Source organism: Symphalangus syndactylus, chromosome 14 (assembly GCF_028878055.3).
Source record: "Symphalangus syndactylus isolate Jambi chromosome 14, NHGRI_mSymSyn1-v2.1_pri, whole genome shotgun sequence".
In the NCBI taxonomy this organism is placed as follows: Eukaryota; Metazoa; Chordata; class Mammalia; order Primates; family Hylobatidae; genus Symphalangus; species Symphalangus syndactylus.
In genome coordinates this window covers 54,736,227-54,752,681 of record NC_072436.2, presented here as the reverse complement: position 1 = coordinate 54,752,681, position 16,455 = coordinate 54,736,227, and the positions used below count along the sequence as shown (strand labels likewise).

General features: G+C 54.0%; 1 protein-coding gene and 1 long non-coding RNA gene across 5 annotated transcripts in view; one reads left to right on the top strand and one right to left on the bottom strand.

Moving 5' to 3' along the window:
• Positions 1 to 113: 113 nt before the first annotated feature.
• LOC134732453 (uncharacterized) lies at positions 114 to 1,030 on the bottom strand. The gene is made up of 2 exons (XR_010115634.1): positions 693 to 1,030; positions 114 to 431 (listed from the first exon to the last, which is right to left on the bottom strand). It is a non-coding gene; the product is annotated as an uncharacterized lncRNA (long non-coding RNA).
• A 123-nt stretch (positions 1,031 to 1,153) lies between these two features.
• CNNM3 (cyclin and CBS domain divalent metal cation transport mediator 3) overlaps positions 1,154 to 16,455 on the top strand; it is a 19,714-nt gene continuing 4,412 nt past the window's right edge. For 2 of the 4 annotated variants that reach the window (XR_008650681.1, XM_055241063.1), the window contains exons 1-7: positions 1,154 to 2,403; positions 10,252 to 10,395; positions 12,029 to 12,178; positions 12,889 to 13,097; positions 13,292 to 13,388; positions 13,761 to 13,894; positions 14,192 to 14,330. Coding sequence is in view for 3 of the 4 variants with exons in the window: in XM_055241063.1 (XP_055097038.1) it covers positions 1,179 to 2,403; positions 10,252 to 10,395; positions 12,029 to 12,178; positions 12,889 to 13,097; positions 13,292 to 13,388; positions 13,761 to 13,894; positions 14,192 to 14,330 (2,098 nt within the window). In the remaining variant the exon portion in view is untranslated. The remainder of the gene's footprint in view (positions 2,404 to 10,251; positions 10,396 to 12,028; positions 12,179 to 12,888; positions 13,098 to 13,291; positions 13,389 to 13,760; positions 13,895 to 14,191; positions 14,331 to 16,455) is intronic. The other 2 variants (XM_055241064.1, XM_055241065.1) reach the window with 2 other exon arrangements.

The window sequence follows — 16,455 nt, the reverse complement described above, 5'->3', positions numbered from 1 at the left end:
TAAAGGTCATTTAAAATGACATGTACAGTAAGTCAAAGTCTTGTGCTAGGAAATTTGAAAAAACAAAAGTGTAGAGAAAAATACAAAAATTACTGAATCGGAACATCTATAGATAAGTGTTGTTAGCAGTTGATCTATTTCCTTCCAATCACATACAGATCATATCTAATGGGTAAAGAATATTCCATACTGTCAACAGACCACACTGTCTTCTAAAATCGCTTCAGCAGTGAGGATCCTCTGGAAAAGATCTTGTTAATCCTGAGGAATTACTCTCCCAGCGGTGAGCTATGAGAAGTGGAATCACCAGATGTAGTAATTCCTGACAGAACTGCCGCCTCCTTGTGTGGCTGAGATGCTGACCTAGGTGTCAGGCTTGTCGCGCCGGAACCCAGCACCCATGCTGAGTCTTTCTCAGCTCCACTCTGCTCCTGTAAGATATTAACCACCTGAGGTAGCTATCCAGATTCAAGGTGGTAGTGATTTTGCGTGTCTGTGTATTTATCACGGGGTCCGCGGCGGGAACGCAGGGGCTGGGTCCGACGTCCCCAGACCCCTAGCAGGGTACGGCGCGATGAACATCTTCCATAAACCATAAACCTTAAACCTCAAACCTCCGGGCGCTCAGTCACTGGTTCTTATTTCAGCCCTCTTAGCCCTGTAGGTCGGCGCGCTTAAAACCTTTCTGGTACCTGGGGCCTTTCCTAAGAAAAAGGCACATGTCTCGCACATTTAAGTCTGGTCTGCAACTTCAGGCGCGCCAGCACCCGAGGTTCTTCCGAGCGGCCGCTCAGCTCCGGAGCCGGGAACTCCCAGAGCATTGGCCCGGCCTCCGGGCGCGGGGGACAGCCTCGGGAGGAGTGGGACTCCGGGCGCCGCGCACGGGCCGAGGACAGCCGGGCTTGGGAGGCCCTGCCCGCCGCCCCGCGTCCTCCCGGCCACTGCCACCCCGCGCATCCGGAGTCGCGGCAGACCCGGCGGGGCCCAGAGCCCCACGCCCCCGGCCCGCCCCTGGCCGCCGCTTGTTTACTCCCCGGCGCAGCCTAGTCCGACCCTGGGGCCCGCCCCCGCCCACCGCCTATTGGCCGAGGAGGCTCGAAGACCGGTAACGATTGGCCCGGGGAGGCGCGGGGCGAGCGGGGTAGGCTGCGCGAGAGGCCGAGAGGGGGCAGCAGGCGATGGCGGCGGCGGCAGCTGCGGCGGGTCGGTTAGGCTGGTTGTTCGCCGCGCTCTGCCTGGGCAACGCCGCGGGGGAGGCCGCGCCGGGCCCGCGAGTGCTGGGCTTCTGCCTGGAGGAGGATGGAGCGGCGGGCGCGGGGTGGGTACGCGGAGGTGCGGCGCGGGACACGCCGGACGCCACCTTCCTCCTGCGCCTCTTCGGCCCGGGCTTCGCCAACAGCTCTTGGTCCTGGGTGGCCCCGGAGGGGGCGGGCTGCCGGGAGGAGGCGGCGGCCCCCGCGGGCGAGTGGCGCGCGCTGCTGCGCTTGCGCCTGCGGGCAGAGGCCGTGCGCCCGCACTCGGCGCTGCTGGCGGTGCGCGTGGAGCCGGGTGGCGGGGCGGCCGAGGAGGCGGCGCCGCCCTGGGCTCTGGGCCTGGGGGCGGCCGGGCTGCTGGCGCTGGCAGCGCTGGCGCGGGGCCTGCAGCTGAGCGCGCTGGCGCTGGCGCCTGCCGAGGTGCAGGTGCTGCGCGAGAGCGGCTCGGAGGCGGAGCGTGCGGCGGCGCGGCGTTTGGAGCCGGCGCGGCGCTGGGCCGGCTGCGCCTTAGGCGCACTGTTGCTGCTGGCCAGCCTGGCGCAGGCGGCGCTGGCGGTGCTGCTGTACCGCGCGGCCGGCCAGCGTGCGGTGCCCGCCGTGTTGGGCAGCGCGGGGCTCGTGTTCCTGGTGGGAGAGGTGGTGCCGGCCGCCGTGAGCGGGCGCTGGACGCTGGCGCTGGCGCCGCGCGCGCTCGGCCTCAGCCGCCTGGCCGTCCTGCTCACTCTGCCCGTGGCGCTGCCCGTGGGGCAGCTGCTGGAGCTGGCGGCGCGGCCCGGGCGGCTGCGGGAGCGGGTGCTGGAGCTGGCGCGCGGCGGCGGCGACCCCTACAGCGATCTCAGCAAGGGCGTGCTGCGCTGCCGGACGGTGGAGGACGTGCTCACGCCCCTCGAAGACTGCTTCATGCTGGACGCCAGCACCGTGCTGGACTTCGGCGTCCTGGCCAGCATCATGCAGAGCGGCCACACGCGCATCCCCGTGTACGAGGAGGAGCGCTCCAACATCGTGGACATGCTCTACCTCAAGGACTTGGCCTTCGTGGATCCCGAAGACTGCACGCCGCTCAGCACCATCACTCGTTTCTACAACCATCCGCTCCACTTCGTCTTCAACGACACCAAGCTAGACGCTGTCCTGGAGGAGTTCAAGCGAGGTAACGGCCCGGGCATGGTGCAGGGGACGCCCGTGCCAGTGCCCTCTCCCTGAAAAGGGGTGGAGAGTTATAGAAGCCTTCAGGAAAGGATCCCACCCCCGTGGAGAGCAGTGAGACAGCTAAGGTCCCTTTTCAAGATGGTATTGGCCTTGCAGCTTGGAATGACCTTTTGAAATACTTAAAAGGCATTGATCAGAGTGGGAGGAATCCTTTAGACAGCGAACACTTTAACCCCCGCGTCAGGATAGCCCCCCCCCCATTTGCAGGGAGGGGTATGTCCACTTGTCCTCTAATCCCCCAGCTCTTTCCCTCTCCCAGACTGTTTCTGTGTGCTTGGCTTTGTAGCGGGTCCAAATTTTTGGATAGAAACTAGAAGAACATAGAAAGGAAGGTAGTCTCCAGGTATCTGGGACATGGTTGTCTGCACACATGTAATATCATATTGACTCGACCTGTGATGTTTCCTTCAGAGCATTCTTAAGGTCCCTGGCCTTACTGCAGATAAGGGTATTTAGGTGTCAATCTCTTATCTGCAGTAAAGCCAGGGAAACTTACACTTTGCTTTCACCAAAAGTAACTCCATTTATGCTGACTTAGTCTCCCTTTCTCCCGGCTCTGTCGCGCAGGCTGGAGTGCAGTGGCCGATCTTGGCTCACTGCAACCTTCGCCTCCCAGATTCAAGCAGTTCTCCTGCCTCAGCCTTCGAGTAGCTGGGACTACAGGTGCACGCCACCATTCCGGGCTAATTTTTGTATTTTTAGTAAAGACGGGGTTTCACCACGTTGGCCAAGCTGGTCTTGAACTCCTGACCAGGCGATCTACTTGCCTCGCCCTCCCAAAGTGCTGGGATTGCAGGCGTGAGCCACGGTGCCCGGCCTTTTTTTTTTGCTTTTTAATCTGTTTTTAAAAATTTTATATAGAGACAGGTTCTCACTATTTTGCCCAGCCTGGTCTCGAACTCCTGACCTCAAGTGATCCTCCCACCTTGGCCTCCCAAAGTGTTGGGATTACAGGCGTGAGCCACCGCACCCAGCCTCACCTTTTCTTTTCTGACCCTAAGGTCTCAAGTTCTCCCTTAACTCCACATTTTCATCCCTCCCTTCACTGTTTTAGCTGAGCAGTTCGGAGGTTGAAGGTAAAACCAGTACCCTCCAGATGTGAAGGTGTGGTTACTTCTGCAGTCCTTTCCAGTGTCATCCTTAGGGGTGCTCCCCAGAGTTTGGTGCTCAGACCTTGGCCAACAGCCATGCTTCTCACACCTGCACTCCTGCAGGGTGAGGGTGGGAGCACCCCAGGGTGCTGGGTGGGCTTGACCCTAAAGGCTGCCAGCTGTAAGGCCAAGAAGTGGCAAAGCCCCCTGGTATTTGTGGCAGGATGTCTCTGGCACCGTCTGTCGAGAGCCCCTGGCCTGTCGGTGCAGGAAGCCAGGCCAGGCTTTGTGGTAATGACCGCTACTCCTGACTGAGCACTGCTGTGTGCCAGGAGCTGATGGGCACTTTCTGTGTAATCTTGTCCTTCATTCCTTGCAGGAGGCCTGGGTGCTAAGTTACTGTTACTATTCTAGCTCAGGAATGGGTGGGAGGCTTGGGTGGGCAGCTCTAACTATTCCTTTAGACTCTTGGGTGCTCCTGGCTGTGTCCCTAGAACATGGCCATGCCACCCTGCCCTGGGGAGGGAGCCTGGGTTTGGGTCCAGACAGAGCCTCGCGGTGGTAAGTACTCCATCTGGGCTGCCGGAGCCCCTGAGGCAGGGGTGGTTCTCCTGATATGGTGGCCAACAGTGCAACCCTGGAATCAGCGGAGTAGGTTCCATCCTGCCCTTGCCTGCTCCCAGGCCCTGGAAGGCTGCTCAGCCTCTTGTGGCACAAGGTCCTCTGCTGTTAGTGGTAAGAGTGGGTAAACGGACCTGCGGGGGGAGACTCATCAAGCACTTTGGCCAGTGCCTGGCATCCATGTGCTGTGTGCTTGGCGTTAGCAGGTGGTTCTTACTCCGGGACAGGCTCTGCTGGTAGGTGAGCTGTTTGCCAATCCAGGAGCAAGGGGTAAACCTGGAATTGCAGATTTCCGTTCTTCTAGGCAGGTCACCAGACTTCCTTTTTTTTAGGGGAAAAGTGGAAGACCGTAGCTGTCCTTTCAGTGTTCTAAGCACTCCCGTTTCTAGATTTTTTAAGAAAAAGCTCACTCTGGTGTCTGGCTTCAGCCGGCTGCTGCTTTCAACAGTTGAGCAGTCACCAAGCAGAGATTTGGAGCAGCGGAGATGGAAGGGTTGCCCTGTTCAGAACTAAAGGCAACTTCTGCAGTTGGTCATGATGCTCAAGATGAGGTTGGTGAAAGTGGTCTTTCATTTTCCAAACCGTTAGTGTCAGGATCTTCGCTGCCATGGTCTTGTCTTTCAGATGCGATGAATGAGCTTGGTCCAGGGTGGTTGAGGATTCCACTTGGGGAAGAATAAAAAATGTTCATGTTCATTGGGAAGGAGCCTAGAGGCAGGATGTCCCCTGGGCGGGGGGGCTTGTGTGCTGTGTAAGGAACTTGGACTTGATCACCAGGGCCATAAGCATCAAGCAGCAGCATGAGTTATTTTTACAGATCAGTAACAATTGTGGACACCAGCGCAGGGAGACCAGCGGTGTGAGGGATCCGGGTGAGAGGGGATGATAACCTGAACAAGGTTCATGGCAGGCCTGGAGAGGAGCCCCAAGAGGGCAGCAGAGGTGGAATTGGGAAGATTGGTATCTGGCAGCGGGGCTGTGCAGCAAGGAGGAGCAGCTGAGGATGAGGCCCAGATTTCTGGCTGTGTGGTGGCGGTGCACCTTCACTAAAGGCCGGGCGTGGGGGCAGGTTTTGGCCATCGAATTAGTGTCTGTGCAGTGTCCCAAGAGGCAAACTCCTAGCAGGCCGTTGATGAGAAATGCAAGTGGGAGGCAGAATAAGAGTGTCTCTCAAGTCATGGGAGGGAGGCAGAGAGCCTCAGCCTCCCAGGAGCACAGGTGTGTCAGGGGCAAGGGAAGCCCAGGAGAAGTTGGCCAGGAGGAGGCGAGACCAAGGAAGGAGGAGACCCCGAGATGCAGAATGTCCTGGAAGCTAAGGGAAGAGACCACTTTCCCAGGGGAGGTGAGTGACAGGAGAGGAGGCCAGCAAACAGGATGCCGTTGAACTTTGCAAGAGCAGATTTGGGCCGGGCATGGTGGCTCACACCTGTAATCGCAGCACTTTGGGAGGCTGAGGTGGGCGGATCACAAGGTCAGGAGATCGAGACCATCCTGGCTAACACGGTGAAACCCCATCTCTACTAAAAATACAAAAAATTAGCTGGGCGAGGTGGCAGGCGCCTGTAATCCCAGCTACGCGGGAGGCTGAGGCAGGTGAATGGCGTGAACCCCCGGGGGGCAGAGCCTGCAGTGAGCCGAGATCGTGCCACTGCACTCCAGCCTGGGCAACAACGAGACTCCGTCTCAAAAAGAAAAAGAAAAAAAAAGAGCAGATTTGGTGCCACGGCAAGGGAGCCATTTGGGGAATGAATGAGGTGTGGAAAGGTACGAGAACCAATGTAGACAGCCCTCCACAGAGCGTGGCTGCAGAGAGCAGTGACTGGCAGAGGATGTGGGACAGGGGACGAGGCCTTCTGCTGTTTGGTTTTAAGATGGGTGAGTCCAGCAGGTTCAAATTGAAATGCAGGTTGAAATGTAGCTAGGAAGGAAATTAGAGAGGCCAGGGTCCAGGCTGCTCCTGTTCTGGGCTGGGTGGCCTCCAGGCAGGTCACAAGCAGCCCGATGCAGGAGGATTTGGGAATGAGTGTCTCTGCTTGAAACAGACCTTTCTAAAAGCTGCCTGACAACACACTGAGAAGGATCCCCTTGGAAGACAGTGGAGGAGGTTTTTGGAACCTGGAGGTTAAATGGGGAGCTCTTTAATCCCCCTTGACTTCCCTGCTCCTGTGGTGAGTGAGGGCCATTCATGGGCAGACTGGCCATGTCTTTCTGGTGACATCCCAGAGCTTTTTTCTCTGCTTCTCTAGTTCAGTGCAGTCCTTTGGCAAATATCTTTATTTTTTCCACGTTAAAGTCCTTTTTGTCCTTCCTAACCTTCTTAGGCATTCCTCCACTTAGGAACAAAGGGCATATTGCAGTCTTTGTGGCGCGTGAGGTTTTAAAAATCGATTCCCTTCCCATCTCTCTGCCAAGCAAATGAGCCTCTGAATTTCGTGGAGCTGGAGTCCCTGCCATCTTGGCAGCTTTCATTCCGGGTCTTGTTTCTTTTGCTGTGTCTGCTAGGGAACTTTGTAGTCTGGGGGCGAGGTAACCTCCCCAGCAAGGCGCCCCTCAGTCAGTGCCAACTTGAGATGATGTGCTGATTATTTTGTGCAGACGTCACCAGGAAGAGTGAGTGCTTTGGAGCCGTAATAAATAACTTGGACAGCTGCTCCTTGACTTACAAATGGAGTTATGTCCTGATAAACCCATTGTAAGTTGAAAATACCTTAAGTCAAAAATGTGTTTGATACATCTAACCTACCAAACCAAATAGTTCAGCCTGGCCCACCTTAAACACGCTCAGAACACTTACTTTAGCCTACAGTTGGGCAAAGTCATCTAACACAAAACTATTTTAAAATAAAGTGTTGAATATCTCATGTAATTTATTGACTGCTGTACTGAAAGTGAAAACAGAATGGTTATATGTGTTTGAAGTATGGTTTCTACTGAATGCATATTGCTTTTGAGCCATCAAATTTGAAAAATTATAATTTGAACCACTGTTAAGTCAGGGACCTTAATGTACAAAAGAACATTATTATTATTATTAATTTTTTTTTTTGAGATGGAGTCTTGTTCTATTGCCAGGCTGGAGTGCAGTGGCACAATCGCGGCTCACTGCAACCTCTGCTTCCCGGGTTCAAGTGATTCTCCTGCCTCAGCCTCCTGAGTAGCTGGGATTACAGGTGTGCACCGCCATGCCCGGCTAACTTTTTTGTGTTTTTAGGAGAGACGGAGTTTCACAGTGTTGGCCAGGTGGTCTCGATCTCTTGACCTTATGATCTGCCTGTCTCGGCCTCCCAAAGTGCTGGGATTACAGGCGTGAGCCACTGCGCCCGGCCAAGAACATTATTATTATTATTTTTGAGACAGAGTCTTGCTCTGTCACCTGGGTTGGAGTGCAGTGATGTGATCATGGCTCACTGTAGCCTCTACCTCCTGGGCTCAAGCGATCCTCCCACCTCAGCCTCCTGAGTAAGCTGGGGCCACAGGTGAGCACCACCATGCCCAGCTAATTTTTAATTTTATGTAGAGATTGGGGTCTCCCTATGTTGCCCAGGCTGGTCTCAAACTCCTGGCCTCAAGCGATCCTCCCAGCTCAGCTTCCCAAAGAGATGGAATTACAGGTGTTCGCCACTGTGCCTGGCCGCAGTCTCTGCTTTAAAGGAACCCAGCTCTGGTGTCCTGTCTGCTGGGAGCCAGATGATTGCCAGGATGCGGAAAAGAGTCTGACCAGCTCCAACAGCGGTGAGGAGCGTCAGCACACTACTTTTGTCTTTCTGACAGTATTCATTCATTCACCGAGGTGCTTTAGAAAACAAGTGAAGGTAGAGGAACTTACACTCCAACTGTTACTAACATCATAGAAATTGGGCATTATGAAAGGGTACTTTGGCATTCAAATAGTTGGGGTACCTTGAAACCTGCTAACTAAAATTAAACTTGAAGCTTTTCCAGGGCTTTCTGCTTCACGTTGGCAAGACACACTGTCAGCTGCTTGTGGCTCCGTGGAGCTGGCCTGTGGGCAGGCATCGGCGTGAGTGGTTCCACTCTGGTGGCTCAGCAGATGAGAGGCGACCTAGAGTTCCCTCCAGCTGCCCTTGCTCTGTCCCCCTGCTGCCATCTTTGGCTGCCATCTAGACCCCTCAGACATTCTTCTTGGGATTCAGTCACCCAACCACTGTTTCAGGGGATCTTCCAGGGCCTGCTTTCTTCTGTTCATGATAGAATCATCCCAGTGTGGCAGGCCATGGAGATTTGTGTGCCTTGTTCTAGAGAAGTTTGAATACAAAGGAATGAGTCCCTTTCTGTAGGAAACCTGCCAAAGGGGCTGGCTTCCTGGGAGAAGGGAGCCGAGATGAGGCCTCTCTGCGCTGAGGTGGCCATTTAGATCCTGGGCTTTGGTGCTAGAATCCAAGACATTAACCAAAACCACATGTCGCGCTTGGCTTTCCTGGCCTGGCCTGACAGGTTTGTACTCTGGTGGGGCAGCCATGGCCCATGTAGAGACGGCACCCAGCACAAGCACTGAGGGTTAGAAGGTGTCTAGAAACGCAGTTCAGCAGGGCTGAGTGGCAATCTCCAGGGGCCCTAGCCTTCTTCCCGGAAAGCGGGGAGACGATTCATGTGGCCATTTCCAGCTTTTTGTCCAGGGCAACACAAGCATCCTGGAGAACTATGCTTTATTTAATCAAGCCCATGGGATGTAAAGTATGATCCACACAACAACACGAACTTGACTGTTTGATTTCCCAAAAGAGTCTTGAAGCAGGTACCCCCTCACAGGCAGGTCCAGGCCAGTTTCCCCTCAGCGTTTCCACTAGTGACAAAGGAGGGCCTGGTTGAATGAGTTGCTCCCATACCCCTGTCCTGGACCTGTGCTGCCTAGGCCGGCAGCCCCCCTCCACCTGGGGCTGTGCTACCTAAAGATGGGAGTCTGAGTTGAGATGTGCAGTGAGCATAAAACACACCAGATTCAGAGAGTGCAAAATAGACAAAATGTCTATGACTATTTTTTGTATTGATTAGGTATTGAAATACTATTTTGACTATATTGGGTTACTTACAATGTATTATTAAACTTAATTTTATGTGTTTCTTTTGACTTTTTTAATGCAGCTCTGCAGATTTTAAATTACTTAGGTGGCTTGCATTCTGTTTTTTTCAGACGGGTCTAAAGTAGTGTGGATGAAAAGCACTTATCTGACACATAGTAAATTCCTGAAGCCTCCCCAGCATTCCCCAGCACTCTGAGACTTGGGCCTTTTTCCAAGCTTACATTCCCTCAGTAAGCAAACAAACCAAATAGGAAGCTAACCTGAGAAAGACATATAGGGTAAGGTGGAAAATCTCAGCCTGGTGCTCCTCCTCCCTGCACAGCTTGGCTCCCGAGTGGCCAGCTACCACTCCTCTCATCCCCTGGTTGACAGCCCCTAATGGGCAGCTTTAAGAATTAGGAAAACCAAAAGATACACAGACACACACACACACATACACACAGCCTATCTGTCTGTCTATCTTTCTGTCTCTTTCTAATTTCTATCATAAAGCCGTTCACATTTATGTAGGATGGACAGCATATATATTTACTGTAAAAAAAAAAAAAAAAGAATTAGGAAAACCTCCCAAGGACAGTCACGCTGGGTAGCCCCACAAGGCTGCCCCGTGTGGACTGTTGCGGGAGAGCCTGTGTTTCCAGAGTCAGTGCCCTTGTTAGCCTGCATATGCAGGCTGGCTACTGTGTAAGGCATTTGTGTTCTCCACTGGATGCATCCTTGTCTAAACTGCATCCATGACATGGAGGTGCATGGACATGGAGCTGGATCCCAGCTCTGCCACCTCTGCCTGGGGGGCCTTGTGCAGATGAGCATGAGCCCAGTGCTTCATTTTCAACCTGTGTGAAAATAAGGCCAGTTCTCATAATCATGCTGGGAGTCTTAAGTAGAAACCTAGAAAAGAGTCTGGCTCTGTGCCTGGCACGTTGTAGGAACATGAACGTTAGCCATGTCCTTTTGGTGGGCCTGTACCAGGGGAGACGAATCAAACTGGGGGGGGCCCCAGCAAGCTGTTCCATGAGTGTCCTCCCCCCACAGGGAAGTCCCACCTGGCCATCGTGCAGAAGGTGAACAACGAGGGTGAGGGCGACCCCTTCTACAAGGTCCTGGGGCTGGTCACCCTGGAGGACGTGATCGAGGAGATCATCAGGTCCGAGATCCTGGACGAGTCTGAAGACTACCGTGAGTCCAGACTCTTGGCAGTTCTGTCTCCACTGGGCCCGCACACTTCCCCAGGCATATGTTGCTTCAGAGGCCAGTGGGCCTCTGTGCTGCTGGAACCCAGCAAGATCCACAGCCAGGCCCCCTTCTGAGCCCTGCATGGGCGCTGGCAGGGACCCCCTTCCAGGAGGGCTCACGCCTACACCTCCACACAAGCATGGTTGCCTCTGCCAGCAGTGGCCTTGCAATCCCAGGGCTCACCTGGGGCTCCATTAGCAGCAGTCCTATTAGTTTCCTCCATTACTGAGAGAGCTGTGCCCTTCATTGGCCTCTCCCGGTCTTCTGTCTCCCTAGGTGCTTTTGTTTTTGCAGGTTCTTTTGTACATTACAGAAATGTCCCCTGAAAGAACCCATTGTTTGCCATGAAGAAAGTCTTCCCAGCTGGCTGCAGTGGCTCACGCGTGTAATCCCAGCTCTTTGGGAGGCCCAGGCAGGCGGATCACGAGGTCGGGAGTTCGAGACCAGCCTGGCCAATATGGTGAAATTCGATCTCTGCTAAAAATACAAACATTAGCTTGGTGTGGTGGTGCGTGCCTGTAGTCCCACATACTCAGGAGGCTGAGGCAGAAGAATCGCTTGAACCTAGGAGGCAGAGGTTGCAGTGAGTCGAGATCGCGCCACTGCGCTCCAGCCTGAGAGACTGGGAGGGAGTGGAAATAAGTCTTCTCAAAGCAGCTGATCCCGGGCCCTTGATTGCATGGTAAAAGTGTCCGCCTGTTAGGATGGTGGCTGAGGTCTGCAGTGCTGTACAGAGCCTGTGCGTCATGGCCGGGCCACCTGCTCTGCATGCTTCCAGAAGTATCGCTTTACTCATGCGTCGATTTTCAAACATATCATCTCTAGTTCCGTTCCTGAGACTGCCATAGGCATGGGGTCTCCAGGTTAATTGCTGCCCGTTTGCACTGGTAATCCTTGAATACGTGCTTTGTAGTGAGAAGTTCTTCAGTGGCCAGAGAGGCCTATTATTATTATTTTTTACTTTGTTTGTTTGTTTGAGACGGTCTTGCTCTGTCATCCAGGCTGGAGTACAGTGGCGCAATCATGGCTCACTGCAGCCTCAACTTCCCAGGCTCAAGTGTTCCTCCCACCTCAGCCTCCTGAGCAGTTGGGACTACAGGCGCATGCCACCACACCTGTCTAATTATTTTATTTTTTTGTAAAGACACGGTCTTCTATGTTGCCTAGTCTGGTGTTGAACTTCTGGCCTTAAGTGAACCTCCCGCCTCAGTCTCCTGAAGTGCTTGGGGTTACAGGTGTGAATCACTACATCTGGCCTAAATTTTAAAAAGTTTTTAGTCTACATCCAGTGACCTATCAGGGATGCCTGTTATTTTATAAAAGCTGCTTTGTTATCATATCAGCATTCTCTTCAGCCAGCTCCAAGGCAGATAGCCACCCCTCTCTCTTTGTGGTTGGGGTGGGAGCAGGCCCCGTGAAGGGAGAGGTGCTGAGGACATGTCCCTGGGGCTCTGATGCTGCTCCATCGAGGACCCCCTGGCCTCAGGAGGAAGGAGCAGGCGACACGGCCTCTTAGTGTGGTCGTGTTGACTGACAGGTGGTTGATGCCTGCGCGCGCCCTCTTCTTCCATCTTAGGAGACACCGTGGTGAAGAGGAAGCCTGCTTCTCTGATGGCCCCTCTGAAGCAGAAGGAGGAGTTCTCCTTGTTCAAGGTGTCTGATGATGAATATAAAGTAAAAATCTCGCCTCAGCTGCTCTTGGCCACCCAGCGCTTCCTGTCCCGAGGTGAGGCGGGAGGGTGGTCCATGCCCCCTGCTCTCCTCACCGTTCTGTGGGTCAGGAGGCCGCCCAGGGCCGACACTGACTCTGCTCCCCACTCCTAGCAAGCGGGTGCGTCTTGAGGACTTCTGTGTTCTCTGCAGCCCTGCCAGCATCTTGGGTCATGGGAGAGACGGCTCCTCTCTGCCAGATGACCAAGAGCAGGGCCAGGCCAGTGCCACGCCTGGTGTGCCACAGCCGGGGCCTCAGCTCTCAGCTGGGTGGGTGTGGGGTGCCCTGCCCAGTTCTTTTTTTTTTTTTTTTTTTTTTTTTTTTTAAGAAAGGGTCTGGCTCTGTCACCCAGGCTGGAGTGCAGTGGCACGATGTTGGCTCACTGCAACCTCCGCCTCCTGGGTTCAAGCGATTCTCCTGCCTCAGCCTCCTAAGTAGCTGGGATTACAGGCGTGTATCACCACGCCCAGCTAATTTTTGTATTTTTAGTAGAGGCGGGGTTTTGCCATATTGGCCAGGCTGGTCTCGAACTCCTGACTGCAGGTGATCCACCTGCCTCAGCCTCCCAAAGTGTTGAGATTACAGGCATGAGCCATCGCACCTGGCCCCTGCCCAGTTCTCTTGTGTTGAGGTGTTGGGGGCAGCTGCTCACAGGCCATCCGGGAGAGCCCTGGTGGGCACAATAAATTGCCTACAGTGTTGGGTGTGGTTCCCCCGGCCACTAGGCCCCAGTGGACGCTGTCCCTTTCTTCCACCACGGGCAGAAGTGGATGTATTCAGCCCACTGCGCATCTCTGAGAAGGTCCTGCTGCACCTGCTGAAGCATCCCAGCGTCAACCAGGAAGTGAGGTTTGACGAGAGCAACCGCCTGGCCACACACCACTACCTGTACCAGCGCAGCCAGCCGGTGGATTACTTCATTCTCATCCTACAGGTAGCTGTGGGTCCCAGGCCTGGAGTCCCTCCTGTTTCCTCAGGCCAGGGAAGGGTCTAGGAGAAGAGGGGAGCAGGGGCATGCAGATATGCACCCTCCCGCCCCAAACAATTGTGGTGGGTTTCTCCTTCTGCTGTCTTCTGACGGGAAAGGTAATCTGGCTGCATCTCTTTCTCTCCTTGCTACTCCTCCAGGGCAGGGTTGAAGTGGAGATCGGGAAAGAGGGTCTGAAGTTCGAGAACGGGGCCTTCACGTACTATGGAGTGTCGGCCCTAACTGTGCCATCCTCGGGTAAGCCACGGCCCTGCTGGTGCTGAGGGCCAGGGTGGATGCTGCAGAGCCTGTCCCCCATCATTGCTTGGGCTCTCAGTGCCCCTCCTCACCTCTCCTTCCACCTGAGCCCACCACCCCACAAGGTGGTGTGGCCCCTGGGCTTCCAGGAGGGAGGGCAGCATTCTTCATCGCTCAACTTTGCGGCCCACTCCACCCCTGCAAAACCTCTCCCGGCCGTGTTTGTCCTCGTCTCCCAGCTTCCCATGCACATCGCCTCTCCAGGGTGATTGGTGGGGTGGGTCTTTGAAACTGTGCAGCTGTCCCCAACAGGGGAGGGGGCTCCCAGCTGCCAGTACTGGCTTCTGCCATCACTGATTGTTCCTTTGATAGTTCACCAGTCCCCGGTGTCCTCGCTCCAGCCCATCCGCCATGACCTGCAGCCTGACCCAGGTGATGGCACGCGTTCATCTGCGTATTGTCCCGACTACACCGTGAGGGCGCTCTCTGACCTGCAGCTCATCAAGGTGACTGCCTGGGCTGCTCGTGGGTGCTGGCTTTAGCCGACTTTGTGTCACCGGGGGCTAGACCAGCTAGTCTGAGACTGCCCGGAGCAAGGCCTTCCACTCATCCTGAGGGATACAGACCTTTGCACCTAGTTTCCATGCGAGGTCTTAAAAACACTTGACTCAGTTGCTCTTCTCTGCCCTTAACTAGCTTAAAGTTGTGCCTCTGTCCTCTTCTGGCATGATGTGACCTTTCCTGCCTACCTTCTGCGTCTCGCTTCACCATTTGAGTCTTCCAGTAACGCTGTCATCCTCCAGGTTACGCGGCTGCAGTACCTCAACGCACTCCTGGCTACCCGAGCCCAGAACCTGCCACAGTCCCCTGAGAACACCGACCTGCAGGTTATTCCAGGCAGCCAGACCAGGCTCCTTGGTGAGAAGACCACCACAGCGGCAGGTGAGTGCCGAGTGGCACATCGTGCGTGGTGTCTGGACCTGAGGGCCGTGAGCTCGCACACACAGACTTGCACTCTGCCCCACCCTGCCCTCTATCTTTTTTCTCTCTTTTCTCCCCATCCTTTTCCCTTCTTGCCATATATATATCTTTTTTTTTGAGATGGAGTCTTACTCTGTTGCTCCGTTGCCCAGGCTGGAGTACAATGGTGTGATCTCGGCTCACTGCAACCTCCGGCTCCTGGGTTCAAGCAATTCTCCTGTCTCAGACTCCTGAGTAGCTGGGATTACAGGCACCCACCACCACGCCTGGCCAATTTTTGTATTTTTAGTAGAGATGGGGTTTCACCATGTTGGCCAGGCTGGTCTTGAACTCCTGACCTCAGATGATCTGCTTGCCTCAGCTTCCCAAAGTGCTGGGATTACAGGCGTGAGCCACTGTGCCCAACCCCCTTCTTGCCTTTTTTTTTTTTTTTTTAATTCTTCATTATTCAACTTGAACTTCTTGCTGTCTTTAATAGCATGGATGACACCAAACTATAGACTAACTGGTATTTAGAGTAGAGTATAGTAAGTCAGTATTTCTCTCAAGGACCTCTTAGAATGGATTGACTTAATCGGAGAATTGTTGGGAAGTGGGAATAAGTTTTAGTTCAGATACTCTTTTGGCCATTTAAGATTAAGTTTAGGTCACTTGGAGTCAGCAGTGGCCCTGGCTTAGAGGGTGTGTGGCTGGCAGACACCATCCTAGACACTAGAAGGGCGTTTGTGAAGAGTTTGGTCAGTTCATACTAATATTTAAGCGTGGCCCATCCAGGGCTCCACTGTGAGCAGGAAGATCGTGTTGAAAGAAATTTTGCAAATGGAACTAAAGGTTGTGGGATATGAAACCCCATCCCCGCACTGCAAGGAGGGAGGTGAAAGAGTCTGAAGTGTAGGCTGTGGGTAGGAGTGGTGAAGGGTTTCTTGTTCTTGTTTTTCAAGAAGATACTTTAATTCTGATTGCGTTCCTAAGGCTGGGGTCAGAGATATGCCTGAACTTGAGATTCCTGGAAGAGCTGGCAGGGCTTCCAGAGAGGCTGTGGAGGGAGTTGCAGGCTTGCTTCTTCCCACCCCCACCTGCCCCACTGTGAGGAAGACAAGCTGTTATCAACGCTTCCTCTGCCAGGCACTGCGCTAGGAGCTTCCATGTCTAACTGCTAACCTCCCCGTGGCCAGAGGGGTGCTAGCTGTTCTGCCTGTTCTACAGGGCAGGAATGAGAGCCAGGGAGAAGGCCCAGGGACTCTGACCTGCTTCCTGTAGGCCTCCCGTGGAGCCGCTCTGGCTACTCAGACCCACCCTTGAGAGTACAAACATGTTTTTCTAATAGTCCTTTCTGAATTGTGAGGTGACGTGCAGGTGCAAGGGACAGAAATCCCACCCTAGGCCACGTGGATGCTTCAGCCCCTGTGGGCTCCAGATCTAGGTGTTGGCAAAAAGCAGGTGAGGTCGTGCTGCTTAAGTCTTGGATCTGGGGATGGGTTGCATCTCTTTATAAAGAAATCTCTCTAAGGATGGTGCTGCACTTTTTTTAAGAGATAAGGTCTTGCCATGTTGCCCAGGCTGGCCTCATACTCTGGGCTCAAGTGAGATCCTCCTGCCTCAGCCTCCAAAGTAGCTGGACGAGTAGCTAGTGCCACACCTTTTAGGGTTGTTGAAGCTTCTGTGCTTACCCACTGTGATGGTTTCTTATTGTATGAGGTGCCCCTTCTACAGAAGTTCACACTGTCACATTACACTGGGGTCTCAGAGACCAAGGTGTTGTGTTTTCAAAATGTGAGCCTTTTGGTTTTGGTTTTCCCACATGAGCCTTTTTCTGGCTCACTGCTACTCAGACTGCACATGTTGTGTTGAAGGTACAGACCTAATCCCAGAATGATGCTCTTCCCGTCATTGCACACCCAGAGATTTTTAAACAATCTTCACTGGGCCGTCCTGTAAGAGAATAGTTTATAGTGGCTTTGTGGGTCATTTCCTCTTTGTAATGGATTATTATTCTCTAGACACAATGTTGGTTATTGGACACTGACAGTTTCACTGACCTGACAGTTGCTCCAGTGAGGCTGGCCTGCTGTCTTTCTGTTTCTTG